This window comes from Podarcis cretensis (assembly GCF_951804945.1).
Source record: "Podarcis cretensis genome assembly, chromosome: Z".
NCBI classification, from domain to species: Eukaryota; Metazoa; Chordata; class Lepidosauria; order Squamata; family Lacertidae; genus Podarcis; species Podarcis cretensis.
This window is the reverse complement of record NC_137184.1, coordinates 45,882,137-45,901,728: the sequence shown is the minus strand read 5'-3', so window position 1 is coordinate 45,901,728 and position 19,592 is coordinate 45,882,137. Positions and strand designations below refer to the sequence as shown.

Here is a 19,592-nt window from a genome sequence, read left to right as displayed (position 1 = left end):
AGCCATCATGTAAAGTAGCCATTAGTAGTCTTGATCCCCCACCATTTTGCCCAGTTCTCTTTAAAAGCCATCCACGTTGGTAGCCTTCACTGCCTCCAGTGGGAATTAGTTCCACAATGTAACTCTGCACTGTGTGAAGAAATACTCCCTTTTAGCTATCCTGCTCAGAGCAGACACATTGAAATAAATGGGCATGGCTAACTTAGATCACCCACCCACACAATGCACTGGCTCTTCTCTGCCTAGCACCCTTAACATTCTCTAGCCTGGTGTTTCCCAGCCTTGGGTCTCCAGCTGTTTTCAGACTAAGATTGGGAAACACTGCTCTAACCCATCATACTTCTGTGTTGCTCATTGAGGGCTGCCCTCCCTCATTACCAGCCTCTCCCATGCACTGACTTGGCCATGCTCCTCTACTTTCCTGTTTAAAAAGGTTATGTGTGCCCTGAGGGAGGCAGACTGTTGCAGAGGGAGGGAAGGAGGGGAAGGGGTGGGTGGGGAATCGCATCAAAACCAGAGGTATGGGCAATGCGCCAAACTATCTATGACAGCAACTAACCAATGAGTGGTGGTGGGGTGTGTTTGTGTGTGTGTGTTTAAGGGAGAAACACGCACACAACCTCATTATAGCCTCACTGCTCTGAATGTACTAACACAAATTAGGTTTTTGCAGAAACAGGCTTCTCTTTACGTAACCCTGTTTTGGAAAGATAGCAGCAGCTTATGTTTAAACTATTTAGGAGAACAAATAGCTGCAGCATGCCTCTCAGATGGCCTTCCTGCCGCAAGAACCAGATTCCCTGCTTGAGTGGAGTGATACATATGTTCTGTGCTTTTGCCTGGCTATAATGGAGAATGTGCAAAAGCCTCTGGGGAATCTCAGGCAACCATATGGACCGTTCCACAACTTCTTCTGTGGGGGCTTCTGAGGTAACCAAGGTTGGTTGCAGTGGAGTTAGATGGCTAAGATATTGGCCAAGACCCACCTTAGGAGACAGAGCATAGCTCGGGGGTAAAGCATCTTCCTTGTATGCAAAAGGTCTCAGGTCCAGTCCTTGGCATCTTCAGATAGGGCTGGGAAAGACCTATGTCTGAAATCCTAAAGAGTCACTGCCAGTCATGCAAAGTAGTTGTTGAGCAGTTCTGTCTTCTCTTTGTCATCCAACAGCATTTCTCTATCTTCTCCACACAAGGGCCCTACTACTTTCTTGTTCTTCCTCTTGCTTCAAACATAGCCAAATAAGCCAAAGGTTAGGACAGGCTGATATAAACTTAGGGTCGTGTCCAACTAAGTTCTACTCACAGTAGACCCTCTGAAATTAATGGACCTAAGTAAGCCATTTCTATTAATTTCCATGGACCAGCTCAGAGTAGAACTAATGTTGGACACAAACTTTAGATTAAGTTGATATGAACAAAAGCACATAAGAATAACTCTGCTGGACCAGGACAATGGCCCATCTAGCCTTGCACCTTGTTATCACAGTGGACAACCAGATGCCCCAATGGGAAAGCCTCAAACAGCACCTAAGCACAATAACACTATCCTCTGCCTTTGACCATTGAGGTAGAACAGGCTTCCTCAACCTCAGCCCTCCAGATGTTTTGAGACTACAATTCCCATCATCCCTAACCACTGGTCCTGTTAGCTAGGGATCATGGGAGTTGTAGGCCAAAAACATCTGGAGGGCCGAGATTGAGGAAGCCTGAGGTAGAACATAGCCATTGTGGCTAGGAGTCATGCACAACCTTCTCTTCCATGAATTTGTCCAACCCTCTTTTAAAGACAACCAAGTTGCTGGCCATCATTGCCTCCTGAAGAAGCAAATACTGTAGTTGAACTATGCCTTGTGTGAAGAAGTGCCTTGGTCTACATCATTACATGTAGCCTAGATCCTTCTAGCATGCTGTCTCTGTACAAGCAAAATCTTAAAGATGACTCATATATTTTTGAATCCTATGAGTTGAACTGAATTATGGCATGAATTATGAAGAGAAATGCTGGAAGAGGCACCCAACTAACATATTCCCAGATTAAAACAAAATAAAAAAAAATTCCTTCCAGTAGCACCTTAAAGACCAACTAAGTTAGTTCTTGGTATGAGCTTTCGTGTGCATGCACACTTCTTCAGATACACTGAAACAGAAGTCACCAGACCCTTCTATATAGTGAGAAGGTGGGGAGGGGTATTACTCAGAAGGGTGGTGGGAATGGGTGATTGGCAGATAGCTGTGATGAGCCTGCTGACGACTCTTAACGACTGCAATAGGTCTTACAGGAAAAAGCAAGGGGTGAGAAGGTGAAAAATGGCTTTGTCATGTATAATGAAATAAGAATCCAATGTCTTTATTCCCAGATTGTTAGAGAAGAATTAAAATGTGGCAAGTAATCATGAGTACATATCTTCACACTAAACAGCTTTCTTTTTTTAAAAGTGCAATATTCATGCAGTTGGCATAAGTCAGCACTCTTGTTTCCATCTGTACAGGAACTGACACCCTCTCAACATTTATGGATTAGATAACATCACATTGCCATTTCTTATCTCGTGCCTGGATGCCTCTTTGTGAATGGAAACATATATCCTCAGAAAGAGAAAAAGACATTTGTCTTTTGCTATTAGGTATGTGCATTAGAATGAGGCAGACCGTCTGGTCTCTTTGGTTCTACAACGTTTTCTGGAAGAATGGCTTAATGATTAAAATATGTCACTGAAATGGAGCAACGGAGCTACCATGCTGAATGAAATGCTTCCAGGGTGTGGGGTGGGGGTGGTGGAAGAAGCTTTTTATGAAGAAGAGAAACTTGTTGGAATATGGGGGGGGGGGGAGCGGCATTTGCATCTGGTAGCTGCCCATCTCGAGCTCAATTCTACAAATATCCCAAGGAAAAGAGATTAATATTGTCATGTGCTAATTACATTTGTTAAGGAACAAGCAGGCCACTTGGTGATGCCTCTTCACCAATCTGACCCATCACATGGAGGGAAGGGAGCAAATACATCCCGGGACAAAAGCCAATGCACATAGAAATTCAATCTGTGTAAGAAGGGGGTGGAATTTTCTCATAATCCCAATGTTGAGTTTATCCAAATGGATTCCTCACTCCACTCCTTAATCTCAACAAAATGCACGGTTCTACCCCCATCCCAGTTCCATTAAACATAGTGAGAGTGCTCGCACATAATATGCTTGATTATATGCATTATTAAATGCAGTGTACACATTTTTATTCCAGGTTTTCCAATGCAACAAGCACTTAAACAGATGCATAAAGCAGTGTATATAACTGTATTAAAATATGCATGTATTAATATAAATATTATGCTGAAGAAATATAGCACAGTGTGGGACTTCACCTTTATACATATTACATGAATAATATTCATAATTTTTGTGTATAATGAGTCAGGCTTTCTTTTCTTTTAAAGAATGACAATACATGAGCAGTTGAGAGATTAGCAAGCACTCAATTAAACAAGGCAGTCTCATGTGAGCAAAACCTAGTAAGGTTCGAACCCCCAAATTCTGTGATTAAACCTCTGATGGAGGCTTTGTTTTTGTTTTTCAACCAGGAGATTGACTACATGATTTTGACCTACACATCTTGCATTTTTCACACCTGAACCAAAAATCAAACATTTTGTCCCAGTGAATGGCATTATCAGGATGGCAGACAGGGATGACAGACATTTGTTCTCCACCCTGCATAATGGTAGGATCAGCAAAAGGGTATTGTCTGATATGACCCCATGTATATCAAGACCCTAGTGCCTTCTATAAATAGATGCTTCATACTTGTAGCAATAATATACAAATATTGCTACAAACACAAGTTATAACCAGGAGCGATAACACCAAACTGAATGTTCATTAACCAAGTAATGTTAAAAATTCAGCTTAAAACACTCAACAACTCTGTTACTTCTAAAACAATGCATGTTTCTCTCTGACATCAGTAGCATCACTTTTTCTTTTGGGAAAAAAGGAAGCAACACAATAGTTAGAAAAGGATAATTTTCTAGAGCTTCTAAGCTTCTCCTTGCAAGAAACTATGCATGAATACAAATGAAACCAAAAAAAAAAATTCCAAATGTTGTCTGAAACTGCCAACTCTTGCCAGCCACAACTCACTGACATTTGAAGCTTCTGGCCAGTTTGTTTGCAGAGCAATTGTTTTTTGAACATCTAAATATAAAACCAAAGGCCATTGCTTTGACATGAAAGATAATACAATTCGGAGATTCAGGAACTGTTCCATTTTTATTACACATGTAGCTGCATGAATTAAATCTCTCAGAAGTTGCCCATCTCACATGTCCATGCCACTGAAAGCATTAAACTGAGCTACAATCTACCCAAAAGAAAAGGAAGATTTCACTGTTGTTCCTTTTCCATAGCTATAGATGTTGTTCCTGTAATATTTAGTAAAGCAAAGATCTACATTTGTGGGTAACAGCAACAATCCTAGACAAACATAGGTGCAGGAAAAAGAAAAACACATGTGCCTCTGAGACTTCTTGAAAGTGTTTATTGCAACCTATCTTCCGACAAAACAGGCAATCATATTTTCCATTTAAAACTGCAAAAACTATCATGTTACATATGCAATCTTCATGGGCCTATTTGGCTATGAGATAGTTGTATGGCCATAGAATGGGATAATGCAATGAGGCCCATTAGAAATATGTAAGCTCCTTGAAATCAGACACCTGTCTGTTTTGTTCATGTTAACTTTAAAGCACCACTGTGTTTATTTTGGGGACACACATGCATACTGGAAACCTACAGAACTGGAAAAGAGGAGTACCACTAGTGGTATGAAAGCTCATTGAGGGCAGAGACTTACTCCACCTTGCTGATGTAACTGTGAAGCATCACATACACTGATGTGCCCTATGTGTACACATTGTGACTGTAGAAACCAGACAGTTGCGACACGGCAATTATGTTGCACAAACCCTCATTTTATCACACCTGTATCAGTCAGAGTAGGATCCAATCCTATATATTTATAACCTCTGAAATGCACTCTTTCTTTGTTATAAAGACATCTGCTATTGGACCATATATAGAAGCTCATGTAAAACATGCAAAGTCTTACCAGATAGGAATTGAGGCAGTAGTGGAAAACATATAAAAACAGCATTACAGAAAATCAAGAATTAGGTTGTCTGGAGAGGGTGGATGTTTAAGCTCATATATACCCCAAACTGACAGGCTAACAAGACACATTTCCTTATTAATAGTTTCTGGGGAACAAGCAAGCAAGTGGTCACCCATACCTGATTACCATCTCTGGAAAATAAAAAGGAAACATTCCACTCAGACATTAGCTCTACTGCATGCACAGAACTTCTCCAAAATGCAACCGGGCGTGCAGTACATTCAACTTATCCTGCTTTGCCAAACTACAGCTTTTATAAGCCTTTTTTTTTGGGGGGGGGGACATCAATGCGCAAAAGCTTTATGAAGTGTAAAAGTGTCAGAGAATCCAGCTTTAAGTGCGATCTAATATTTATTCCCAGCTGAGTGCAACTTTGAAATACTAAGGTGGAGGAGAACTTCTCAGGTGAAGAGAGAGAAGAGGGAGCTGTTAAGATGCTGTTTTAGAAAAAGCAAGCAAGTTTTGGCAGCCAAAAGGCAAGTGTAATGATGAAAATGGACAGAAATAAAAGTTTTGATCAGTAATTTTTAAAGCATTGTCAACTATTATATATATATATATTTATATATATACATATACGTATATATATACATATATACATACATACACACATACACCACACACCCACAAAAGGTTTTCCTATATCAGTGAATTATATTTTATACAGTGGCCCATGACTCGTATCAGACATTAACAAGCAAGCAAAGTAGCAGAGGGTGATACATGAACCCCAGGCAAATTGCTGCATCCAGTTGCATTATATTAAACACAGGCCAAAGAACACACAAGACACAATCCGTAGGACAGGCACGCTCTCTCCGAAAAAAACAAAAACAAAGGAAAGGAAAATAAAAAATTTAAAAACCGGGAAAAAGAAAACGAACATGGATCTCGTGGTGCACAAACCTTCAGGTTCTGTGTTCTCTTTGAGGTGCACTTGCTTCAGAGGACAGCAGAAGATTTCGTGACATTTAGCACGAAAGGGGGATTCTTTTTTCTTTAATTCCGTAGATTGGATGGAATCTTGCCGTAACATAATATATTCCTGTGTGCCGGGGGGAGCGTCATCCATAACTGCGGTCACCACATAACAAAATGAACTTAAGTTAGAACGAAAGGGAAAAAATAAAATTAAAACAAAGAAAAAAAATCTAGAGAAGCAAATCAACTCTATAATGATACAGGGAGGGGCAGAGAAGGACATGGGAGCAGGGAGAGGAGGGGAGGGGAAAACATTGGTAGAGAGAAAAAGAAAAGAATGACGAGAATTAACGTACTCTGGCTTATGATGGCAGAGGAAGAGGAGACAAGAGGATAGGAGTCATTTACTTCTATATTTCCATGCTTACACCAGTCTTTCTAGCATTGTCTAGGAAGGGATACTGTGTTAAGAAAGGTAGCTTACATATCTTAAAAATGTATTCGGGAAAAGACTGAATACAAGGTATCTATGCCACATATAACCCCTCTTTTTTGCTACCATTTTAGTGGAATACATGGCTATATTTTGCATGCAGATTACATACAGTAACAGCTAAGATATCATGCAGGTTTTAATGGCCAGAGCTACTCATTTTATATTCAGAACAGCAATGAGCAATTTGCACAGATACCCAGCATTACTCACATCATATTGCTATTAGACTCTATAGGCCAAGGTACTTTTTTTCAGAAGACGGATCATCATTCACTGGCATTCAAATTTACAGTTCGTTCCAGAAGGCGCAAAGAGAGGGAGCATGTTGGGGTGGGGTAGGGTGGGGTGGGGGGATCTCATGGTTTACCCCATTCCCTAATAATTCAAACACTGCATTCTACGTTCCAGAAAATACTTCCGTGTCAGCTCATATGCTGAGGAACCCCTGGAAGCCTGCCATGAGACCAAATAATGTTTCAGAGAATATTGTCAGGGACATTCCAAACTACGGGTTAGGCCTTTGGGGTATCAAGATTCCTGCTTGCACTGCATCCTGTGTTATTGGCAGGGCAGTTAGTCAAATGTTGACTATTTCCAGATCAATCTGATATGTTTGTGGAGATGTCACATGATGGTGTTGCATCAAAGAAAGGGCTATCCCACACTTCCCCTTGCAAGTTCCTTTCACTTTCCTTAATGCAAAAATTCCCCAGTCATGGAACCACCACCAAGGCCTCACCTGCTGATTGTAGTCCAAGATGGCTGATACCAGGGAAGGCACTCAGGTCCCAAGCCCGTTGGGGCTTTACACGCTGGTTCTACCACTTTGAATTGGGCCCATTAGCTCACTGGCAGCTAGTGTTGTAATTTCAGCACTGGTAACACATGGTCCTATATCTATAGAATTGCTAGTTGTAAGAACATAGTAGAAGCTTGCTGTAGTTTAACTACATGAAGAAGCACTTTCTTTCATCTCTCCTACTCATAGCAGACATATTGAAACAAATGGGCATAACTAGTTTTCTCCAAACGAATCTGCTCTGGGGGGGCATTATAAAATGCAAACACTTGGTGCCCACCAGGGGAGTTATTTTTTCAAAACCTTAACCTCATGCATATCCATTGGCAGCTGATTTCTAAACTTCAGGATTTCAAAAAATAAAAATCAGCAGGTTTCATGATCTAGACAAGTGCCCCTTGAAATCCAGTTCCATAGCCTGTGAGATGTTTGAGTGTTGTGAAGTCCACAGCCTTGAGTGAAATTTGCAAATGAAGTTGTTTTAAAAATGTGTTTCCCATTTTTAAGTCTAGGTCCCCCAAGCAGTTCACACAAGAGTAACAGAAATAGATACTAAAAGCAAGGGTGCCCAAAGAACCCCCCCCCAAAAAAAAACAACCCAAGGTCACCATCCCAGTAAGTACTGTTTGTGGAATAAGTGCTGTACATCTAAGCACCTCAGACTGTGCTGCAGAACAGCAGGTTGTGACAAGGAGAAAATACTTGAACAGTTTGCTCTTATGGCTTGCTGTTCCAAAGGCCTTGCAGAAAAGAAATGGGATGAACAGAGCTGAACATGCAGGCTTACATCAGGAAGAGGGATGAGGAGAAAATCAGCTCAGTTTGAATTTTAATGCAAACCTACCTAATTTGCACTTCCCAGAATAACACATGAAATTAATGCTTCTTTCAAATTTTTCAACTCAGTAATTCAGCCGAAAGTGTATAACAGGGACAAAACATGGATAAGAATGTGTATGTTAAGTGAAAATAGCATACAAATTCCTTTACATATGGGAAAATCACTTACAAAAGTGAGAGAGTTATATTAGGAGAAATTGCATACGTTTCTATTAGGAGAAACGTACCGATGGCTTAATCAGAGGAATTAAAAATTAATAATCACCAACTAATGCAGAATTGTGGCAAACTGAGTTAAGATGAGGCAGGAGATGAATAACAGACAGGAAACAAATCCACACATTTGCTCATCCTTAATATGGAAGGAATTTAATCACAGACCCTCCAAGTGTCCCTATTTTCAAGGGACATCCCTGATTTAGAGAAGCCGTCCCCGGTTTCTTATTTGATCCTGGAATGTCCCGCTTTTCCTTAGGATGTCCCTATTTTCATTGGAGAAATGTTGGAGGGTACAGAGTTGTCCAACCCCCAATCCTGTATAGGGAAGTTTATTTTTTTAATGTTTAATTATGTTTTTATATGTTGAAAGCTACCCAGAGTGCTGGGGCAACCCAGTAAGATGTTGGGGATATATATATTAAAATTATCATTATGGAATGGGACCTCCCTATTTTCATCAGTGAAATGTTGGAGGGTATGTAATAAGCCAGGGGCCATCCCCTCAAAAATCCTTTACCTAGGAGAACTGGAGTGGAAGGAAAAAGAGGACTAGCCTAGCCTCACCATGAAATACTAGGGGTGCCCCCTGCCGCATTTTAGTATGGAAGAGCAGTCGGTTCTGCAAGTGCCCACATCAATTGCAAACCACATAGACAATTTGTTCCAGGTCTAGAAGAAGGACGCAGAACTGGTCCATTGTTTTATTTGCCCGTCAAAACCTTAATGACTTTTGCAGAAGTAATCAGGCCATGGGATTAGGCAGTCAGCCTCAGGCTGTGGCCTTTGGCCTGGTCTACGGTTCCATTGTCTGTTTGCATGCCCCCTTTAATCACCAGGAAACGCTTCACAGGGTAACAGACAGTCATTGGTAATGATCATTAACACACTCACCCGAATGCACCACTTAAAAGCAGCACATAAAGTTAACAGCAGAACAAAGCAGGGTTGTTGTTTTTTGGTGGGGAGGGAGTTGTGGAGGAGGAAGGCAACAGAAATCCGGGAAGGCATGAGGCTGTGTTGCTGGGTAACTGCTCTTAAAAATAAGAGCCAGCTTTTATTTCAAGGGAATTTAGCAAAGCATGGCAGAATTGATATCACCAAGAAGCGAGCATTCATGAAACTTTGTAGCAGCAGGGAGAAGCTGGAGGTTGTCTTCAAAGCTAGTAATTCCCCCTCCCCACCACCACAAAATGTCATGCCAAAAATTTAGTTCTCACAGAGCTTGCTAAAGGTGCGGGGGGGGGGGGGGAGAGAAAGCAAATATTTCTGCTTGGGATTAATCTGACAAAATGACTCTGAAACTAGGACACTTGCAAGAGAGAGAAAAAGAACAAGAAGATCTTAGTTTCTCTCTTGCTCCCTCTCCTCCCTCTTTTGTAGAGATGTATTAATTTACAAAAGCCCTGAACCACTTAGGTCCAGGGTCCCTCGGGGACTGCCTGAACCCTTATATTCCAGACTGAGCACAGGTCATCAGCAGGAGCATCGCTGGATATTCACCAAGTTGGCGAGGCTCACTTGATAACAGCAAGAAACTCAGCCATATAGTGTCCTCAGCAAAGTACCGTAGGAATACTCTGCCAACAGAGAGTCTGCTGGCAGCTTCTGTGCTAGTTTCCAAAAGCCTTCCGAAAACTTTTCCATTCCACCAGGCTTATGCAGGCAATTAAGAATACCTATTTCCACAATAGCTAGCCGGTGTCTGGTTTCTATTTTTAAAAATATTTTTATTGTATGGTTTTATTTTCTACAGTTGTAAATCACACACACACACACACACACACACACACACAAATGAATAGTCATATACAAGATTTTTTAAGTTAAATAAATAAAGTAAGTTTGAAACCTTCAAGTTTTTCTTGATGGATATTGCTGCCTTCTTGAATAACAGCCATCACATGATCTGGACAATTCTGTTCATCAGGATCTTTTCCCTTTTATTTTATTTTTTAGATTTATGTACTGCCCTTCATTATAAGATCTCAGGGGGATTCACAGAATAAAATACAGGATAAAAGCAAGCAAATAAGTAAAAACAAAACAGCAAAACAACCCCCCCCTTCCCACAGTTACATTTAAAAGGCTGTAGAATATTAATCAGCCAACTGTGTGGTTGAAGAGGAACATTTTTGCCTTGCACCTAATGAAGGTGCCAGGTGAACCTCTCTAGGGAGAGCATTCCACAGATAGGGACCCAGTATAGAAGACCCATTCTTGTGTTGCCATCCTCTGGACCTCTCGAGGAGGCACACAAACGAGGGCCTCAGATGATGATCGCAGTGTCTGTGACGGTTTATATGGAGTGAGGTGGTCCTTCAGGTATTGTGGTCCTGAGCCATTTAAGGCTTTATAGGTTAAAACCAGCACCTTGAATTATTAGTCTCTGATTCAAAGCACTGACCAGCTGTTTCACACTCCCTGGTGCTGCCACTGCCCTTTGGTTCTTCCATCCATTGCACAGCCTGTCCTGGTTAACTGCCACATATCATGTCAGACTTTTGTGCGCCAGCCCTGCCAACCTCTTCAAAGCACGGGATTTTCTGGTTGTTCTGCGTTAGGTAGGGTGATTTTCCGACTTCTCTTCTCTCCTCCATTGATCAGGCAATACATTACTTGCTTGGGACATTTCTCCACAGCAGTGAATATTCACTTCATAAGCGGCAATTTGCAAACATTCATTGCATCTCTGTTCAGCTCTCACATCAACTTATCTGCACTTTCTGAATTTTCATCATTTCTGTCCCTCTGTATAACCCACTCCTGACTTCTTGTTTCTCTGCCTTATCTCTCCTCCCAGGTTAGGGCTAGTTTGCAAGGAAAGACTTCCTTGAGACGCTGGCAGGCAAAGGGACTGACCGCTGCCCATTCCACCAGGAGGGTGCAACACTTACCCTACCCTGGGTACCAGCAACCCATGCTACACCTCTGGGTTACAGCCCCTGTCATTTCAGTGAAGACCCACACCCCACTGAGACACTCTGTCTAGGTTGGCACAGGATGTTGTGTTATACCAAGTCAGACCATTGGTTGAGTCGACTCAGCATCAACAACACTGACTAGTAGCTGGGTTTCAGACAGATGTCCCTCCAAAACCTAGATGGAGATAGTCAGGAATCGAACTTCTGCATGCTGAGTATGTGTGCTACAGCTGGGCTATGTTCCTTGTCCTAAAAAAATAATGCAAGGTCCCAGTTGTTATGGGTCTGCATAAAGGGCTGGTTTAAGCAGGAGCATAGCAAGTTGCATTAGACCAAGTCAGGTTATTGGTCCATTGAGCTCATTATTATTTACACTGACTGGAAGCAGCTCTCCAGGATTTAAGACAGAGGTCTCTGCCTGGGGATGTCAAAGGTTGAACCTGGGACTTTCTGCATGCCTTTATGGATAGGAAAGTATGATACGGTGATAACCCAGTGTAATATGCTGAGTTGTACTGAGCCAGGGTATTGATCCATCTAGTTCAGCACTGCCTCCAGGGCTCCATTCTGAAAACTGCTGGAGATGCCAAGGATTGGCATAAAAATACTGAAAAATGTAGGAGGTCAGAGTTGTAGCTCAGTGGTAAGAGCTCATGCTTTGAATGTCAAAAGTCTCAGGTTCAGTCCCCAGCATCTCCAGGTAGGCCTACAGAAAACAGTTGTCTGAAAATCCATAGAGTTGCTGCCCATCAGTAGATAAGTGGTGGGATCTTCAGGTTTGGGGCCCAAATGTGGCCCTTGATACCTCTTTATGGTCCTTGGGAATCTCCTGAGGCCATGCCACAACCCTCAAAAGTCCTGACCTGTACCCCCTGGAAGTGCTTTTGCCTTCATTCCTTAAACTCTGATCCTGTATCTTGGTTGTCACGCTGGAGGCTGGAGACCCATCCTTTGTATGAGTGGAATGTAATACACTGTACAGAATTAATAGTCACATTGATTGCTCCACCCACTTCTGCCTCTGGCTCCACCTGTCATGTGGCTCCTGGGAATGTGATCCATGGCCCATGAAAAAAATTCCCCAGCAAATGGAGAAGTGTCATGGTTCCAGTTCCCAAAGGGCTACACCACACAATTTTTCTCAACCTGCTGACTAGCTCTGTATTCTCACCGTTTGGAAGCCATTCCTGGAATCTGAAATTGTCATAAAATATTATTTGAATGCAGAGGGGACTTTCCGTGTGATATGATTGATGCCAACGCTGTAAAACACAGTAAAACATCTCTTAACATGATGAATGGTCTAAAGCCAGGAAAGGAATTCGTTGAAGAACCCAGAATCACAATAAGCCTGGCTTTTTTAAAACAACAACAACAACATGCACACCCGTGGAAGTCTGTTTCTTGATGCAGTGGCAGATATGGACAATTTAATGGAGCCAATGAACACACACAAGTCCACAATCTTAAATACTACTCCAGCACACCCATTAGAGTGAAATGTTTAACAGCCTTCCGTCAAAGAGGGCATTGGCAATATAGTCTGGTGAGCTAGGAAATGTTGCAGGTGTGAGAGAGAAAGTCATGCAAGCCACAAAGGGTCAAGCACACAGGAGGGATTTATGCAGTGGAGTCAATAAAGTCTTATGAACTTTGTGAGTGCAGCTACTTGAATGAGGGATATGGAGATGGATTTCTTCAGAGCAAAGGTGGGGAACCTTAGACCCCAGGCTGAATGTGGCCCCTGAAACTTTCCTCAGGGTTTGCCCATCCCCAGGTCAGACTCCTCATTGGTCCAGTTTTTAAGTGCCTGTGCCTGGCTTGAATATGTCGTTGAACTGTGAGAATTTCATTTTGCTTGCCTGAATGGAGGAATGTCTGTGGAGTGTAAGAGTCACATCCATAACTCTGAAAGTGCATTCAAACATAGGGATTATTGTGTTAGTTATCCTGGTTATAATGCTAGATCTTCTATCCCAGTTTCTAATGTTCATTTTACATTACATTACCAGTTGTTATAGAACGGTGACTTTATGATCGATCTACTGCCATGTTGCATTAAATTTCTTTGACAACAGTGAAGTGTGGCATGACACAAAAGTGGATGTCATTGGACAATGTTGCTATTCTGCTACTCTTTCCCCATGTGTGCTTTTCTGTCCCTCCAATATTTTAGCCTTGCCTGATTTTCATTTCTTACATTTAGTAGCTATGAGGAATCAAAGAGACCCTTATTTACATAGTCTGCTCCTTCTCAGCGTGGTGGCCAGACCCGGATTCCTACGAAGCAAATTCCTCCCGATCAGAGGAATTCTACCATTACTGGAGGCACTAACCCAGAAGTCCCAGATTCTGTGTTTTGGTCACAGTAGAGTGTGGCAGAACTCAGCAACCATATAAGCCAATATCTTTCTCCCTCCCTCCCCCTCTCCCTCTTCCTTTCTCTCTGACATGCAAACACACACTCGTCTTACACCAACCAGTGTGACACAGTTGCCTTGATGTCCACCACATTAAAAGGCATGAAATATAACTCAAATCAGCAAGCACAGTGAAGAGCTGGAGGGGGGTAATCATTATATTTCTGACACTGGTACGCAAAGTTAATACCGCAGCACTTTTGCTTATAACTGTATATCATGACTGCTAAAGATAAATGCCTGTCTTGAAATGAAGATATCACCACATCAATGAGCTATAAATTGCCTCTGCTTTAGAAAGTGGGGTGATGAAGTCTTTATTTTCAGGTGTAAGAAAGTTTTCAAACTCTGTTAAGGTACTAGGCAGCAGGAATGTGCTTGCAGAGCATTCCCTTTGGAAACACTAGTACACAGACTGTCCCGTCATCCTTGAGTACTGGTAGCAATTAACTTCCAAAGCAAGAACCAGGGATCAGAGGGAGCTGGGGGAAGTTGTGAAGTCAAAGTCAGGCAAGATCTAACTAGCAACAAAGGTTTAAGCCCAGGCGGGCAGACTGAGAAGATCTGATGGGCTTGGGGGGGGGGTGTCAGCTGACTAGTTCCCAGGCAGGCTGGTACTGCAGCCTAGAGGGCACCCTCAAAGCTTTCTGAAAGCCCCAATTTTAATCGTCCCACCACCACCACTCTCTCTCACACACACATCATACAGGAAATGTTTGATTTTTTTAAAAAACAAGGAGCAAGTACAAAAGTATACAGTTTAATCTGTGTTCTTACCCCATCCCCCCACCCAGGCTGCTCCAGTGATTAAAACAGCCCCATAACTTTGCTGTCCTTGTCTCAGCTCTTGGGCAACTAAATATAATTATTGCATTTTGCATCACACCCCCATTTCACTTATAGCACCCCAGTGACAAGCTGGGAATGATACTGTGCTACTGCAAAGCATCTGCTTCCTTGGCAAAGAGTGAGATAATTGTCTCTGTAAAGCTGATTCCATGTGTGCAGCAAGCTTAAGTTGTCAGAATTCTGACAGGGGCAATGCAGCTCCGTCAGTGATGCTTTTGTGTTACTCAGAAGCTTTCCAGGGGTCCAAGTGAAACTGAGCCACTTCTCTTAAACAGCCTCAAGACTGTGAAGCAGGGGTGCCAATGAGGAGGGGCTGTTGTTATAACTATTATTTTATTTGCATAGTCTCATCTTCCAAAAGTATATGCACATTCTTATTATATTCAAAAATTACATAGTAAATCTTACTGGAAATAAAGAAATGTAGGGGATGACTCCTGGCTTAGGACTGAGTCTCCTGGCACACCATGTCTTCTCAGCCTGTGATCACATCCAAAACTCCCTGCCTACCTCGGTGGATGACCAGATAATTCTATAATTCCCTGGGGTACTGGTAGGGAGTTAAGAAAACAATCTGTATCCATGTTTTCTACACCAAGCATATATAAATCTCAATCCCTTTATAGTTGTATGGTTGATTGGTTGGTTGGCTGGTTTTCTCAACTCAAAAGGCTCCTTCACCTTGACCTGTCTTCATGGGAAAATGGATCCAACCAACTTCACACAGTGCAACACATTTTGTCAGATGACTTGACATTTTGATGCAAAAGGGAACAACATCCACAAACTAATTGATGCTTTCTGTAGCCAAGAAGCCAAAGCTGTTTTCCATTTAAAGCACTGGCTGAGGCCCACTTTTTAAAAATTTGGGGCTCTACACATAAAGGCAGCCCTGCTGGATCATACCAAAGACTCATCTAAACCAGCATCCTGTTCTCACTGTGGTGAACCAGATGCCTTGTGGACCTGGACCCAACTGAGTCCAGTGATGCTCTCCATTATACACAGAGAAAGGCTTTATGGAAAGTTTCAATACTATCCATTTGATTGCTGAAAGCACAGAAATATTTAAAGTGGGAAGGCATCCTACTAAATGTGTCAGAATTATTCATTGCCTGCAGTTTACCTGTTCAATACTTTAAGGCAGGAGTCGGTAGCCTGTGGCCTTGCAGATATTGTTAGACTACACCTCCCATAAGCCCCAGCTAGCATGGCAAATGGCTATGGGTGATGGGAACTGGAGTCCAATAACATCTGGAGGGCACCAGGTTCCTCTTCCCCACTTTAAAGTAAGGTTGCTACATGGTCACTTCTGATAGATGGTCACTGAAGGATTTCTCAGACGGGAGCTTTGGGCAGGTGAGAAAGAGAAATATGATGGCTACCATTTGGTGGGGCTTATGTGAGACACTTGGTGAGTTTTGCCTCCCTCCAAACTCTTTCCTTCAGTCCTCCTTTTGGCCCACCCACCCCAGACCCCAAATCAGAGCTGAAAGTTCTCAACTCAGGCCACATACCTTTTATACAAGGGGGTAGGGAGCCTTATGCCCAGGCACCAGATGCAGCCCTTTATGCCTTGCTGTTTGGCCCTGGGCACTCTACCTAAGCCATGCCCCTTCCTCTGCAGTTCTTAAGTGCTTTTGCTGGCCACATTGTGCCAAGCACATGATCATGCCTTTTGCTTTCCTGGATGGAGTATGGTGGCACCTCTGACATTTGTATGTTTGAAATGCATTCCACTGTGGAAAGGCATCAGCTGCAGCAATTGCTGCCCCCCAGTTTTGCCTCTGGCCCCCAGTGCCACTGGCATGCAGACCCTGGAAGTGCCCCAACCTCTGCAGCAAAGTAGCCACCTCACTTTGTCTCATGGTAGAACCGGCCCTGTCCTTTAGCTACTGCATAACAGGTGGACAACACCCAAAATTTTATCTTGTCATGGCAGCCGAATTTCTTGTAGCCATTCCTACACAGTTAATAGCTACTAGTCACAATGGTTATCCACTGCCTCCTCCTGGAGGCATCTGGGTGCCCACTGTGAGAACAAGACCCAGGACTAGATGAGCCATTGGCCTGATCCAGCAGGTAGACCTTGCATTCCTAACTCACTGTACATGGAGTGGGGGCATCATTGGTAGGCTGGAATGTAGCTTACCATGTAAAGGTATCAGGATCAGTTTCAAAGTACTGGTTTTAACCTTTAAAGCCCTCGAACCTACGGGACTGCCTCTCCTGGTATGCCCCATGAAGGACCTTATGGTCCGCAAATAATAACATCTTGGAACACTCTGTCACAAGAGACCAGAGCCCTGCGGGATTTGACATCTCTCCGCAGGGCCTGCAAGACAGAGCTGTTCCACCAGGCCTTTGGTCGGGGTTCAGTCTGACTCCCCCTCCCCTTTCATAAGAACTTGCATGAAAGTGACCTCCCAATTTTTCTCACAGGCTTATATAAGTTCAACACAAAGAGTTGGGCCTGGTGAGCATTTAAGGTCCCCAACCCTAATCTGTGGGTTGCCATCTGATTGGATTTTATTCTGATCCTGATTTGATTTTAAAGGTAAAGGGACCCCTGACCATTAGGTCCAGTCGTGGACCACTCTGGGGTTGCGGCGCTCATCTCGCTTTATTGGCCAAGGGAGCCGGCGTACAGCTTCCAGGTCATGTGGCCAGCATGACTAAGCCGCTTCTGGCGAACCAGAGCAGCGCACGGAAACGCCGTTTTCCTTCCCGCCAGAGTGATACCTATTTATCTACTTGCACTTTGATGTGCTTTCAAACTGCTAGGTTGGCAGGAGCTGGGACCAAGCAACGGGAGCTCACCCCGTCACGGGGATTCAGACCGCCGACCTTCTGATCAACAAGTCCTAGGCTCTGTGGTTTAACCCACAGTGCCACCCGCGTCCCTTGATTTGATTTTAGGAGGTATTTTAATTGATTGTCTGATTTTATGTTAATGTGTTAAACATTTGATGTTAGCTGCTCTGAGCCCGGTTTTGGCCGGGGAAGGCGGGGTATAAAGAAGAAGAAGAAGAAGAAGAAGAAGAAGAAGAAGAAGAAGAAGAAGAGGAGGAGGAGGAGGAGGAGGAGGAGGAGGAGGAGGAGGAGGAGGAGGAGGAAAGTGCCACCTCTATTGCTCTACTCATTTTTGCCTGTGGCCCTACAAACCCTGGCATGTGGCCCTTGTAAGCTTGTTCCTGAGTGAATGTGACCCTGAGGCTGTCAAGAAAAAAGAATGCTTCCCCCACCCCTGTCCTGCACGCACCCCTGTCCTTTACCACTGTACTACGGACACTCCATGAAGCTTGGGTCTGATCCCATGAACCTGTTCCATATGTTTCTGTTTTGGAAGAAACTGCAGAAAGGCTTGCCTGCAATGTTGCCTGGGCAAAACACTTTCTCCAGAAACATCCTTGAGAATCTATAACCCAATTAACACACCACCAATGAATCATGCTGAAAGCATCAGGGAAGTGGGGAGAGAGAGAGCCTTCTATTCAGTTTCATTGTGCTCCATGAGCTTGTTTCCTGGAAGTCTCCTTTGGACAGCCAACGTTGCCTTTGTTCCCTGCCGCGCTCGTGGCTCTGGAAAGCCTCATAAAAAGGAAGGGGGAAATTAACAGTGTGTTTCATTCTTTCCAACCTTGCAACATTTGGCCAGGAAAGAATATTTTAATATATATTCCCAGCTTTTTGCATACAGAAAAGGGTATTGTGCTAAGTAGCAAAAGCAATTTTACTTCAAGTACATATCGTTCTGTGAACATAGCTGCCTATGGACCTTGACTCATCAGTGAGCAGGTGAAGGAACTTGAGAAGGGACATTGTGCAAACACTGTGGCTAAGTGAGACATGGCTGCGTGATGCATGGAAACAGAAAAAAGCAGAACATATTATTGCATCCTAAATGGTTTTCCTGCTTCCTGAATGGCCATTTCCCTTTGGCAGATTGCTGTTTAATAGTCCAGAATGATTGTCTGGTGCTTCTTCAGTGGGGGCAATGGTTAGGCGATAGCTGAAGATCTCTCTCTTGTGTTAGAAAGAGGGGGTTATCAGAGTTTGGAGGGTAGGACAGCTCATCCACACCTCTGCTGAAGTGCACAAATCTGTCAATTTCAGTTTCTCTCTTTTTTACGTTTTCCCAATCTTTGGTTCAGTTTGCCACATGTCCACATCAGTCTGTGATTGCTATTTTTTAAGTCCACATGAAAAAAGTCAGCATTTTAGTGCAATTTTATCTTAACATAAACATTTTTGGTGGGGGCCAAAGGTGGACAAACTACCCCAGAAGGAGCATGGCATGCCCCCCACCAGAGGTACTACCCCTCCTCTAACACCCACCCTACTGCACCCCACTTGTAACTGGGTAACAAGCCAACACATTTGTGGGGTTCAGCCATTTGGTCCCCCCCCCCCGACCAAACCTCTTCTAGAGCCACCAGATCAAATCAGAGCAAGTTGGCTTGATAACAGCATTGCTGCAGTTTCTGTTTGTGCACACACAGATACACAGCTTTGTGCCTCTGTGTGTGGTTTTTGTATGTGTTCAGTGAGCCTCAGCTGGAAAACAGAAAGTAGCAGCACTTTGCACAGAATATTCCACTAGTGCCCACTGTCAGTGACAGGCAACGAAGACGGGAGCATTTGAGCTCATTCAGGCAGGTAGCCTTTTTGTATTTCTTAATGATGCGTAATGCAGTTTAAGAAAAGCTTGTGCTTAACCTAAGACACATTCCTTTGTTTAGAATGCAGGAACAGGAGGGGCAGTGTTTAATTGGTGCTCTCACCAATTGCAGTGTGAGCACTGGGTTCAAGAGAGCGTAGTTTGCAAATTCTTTGGCTTGTGTCTTTGGTGGCATTTGACATTATCATGCACACACCATAATTGCACCCACCAGTTGCGCCATAAGGCGCCAGTGTGGCCCTACTTGCTGGCTTTGCCTGCATTAATTGAAAGATCACT

General features: G+C 43.3%; 1 protein-coding gene across 6 annotated transcripts in view; it reads right to left on the bottom strand.

Moving 5' to 3' along the window:
- FGF13 (fibroblast growth factor 13) overlaps positions 1-19,592 on the bottom strand; it is a 244,802-nt gene that overhangs the window by 112,078 nt on the left and 113,132 nt on the right. For 3 of the 6 annotated variants that reach the window (XM_079962914.1, XM_079962916.1, XM_079962915.1), the window contains exon 3: positions 6,074-6,337. The exons of 1 other annotated variant lie outside the window; for it this stretch is intronic. In XM_079962914.1, the coding sequence (XP_079819040.1) occupies positions 6,074-6,337 (264 nt within the window). The remainder of the gene's footprint in view (positions 1-6,073; positions 6,338-19,592) is intronic. 2 more of the 6 variants (XM_079962917.1, XM_079962919.1) reach the window with 1 other exon arrangement.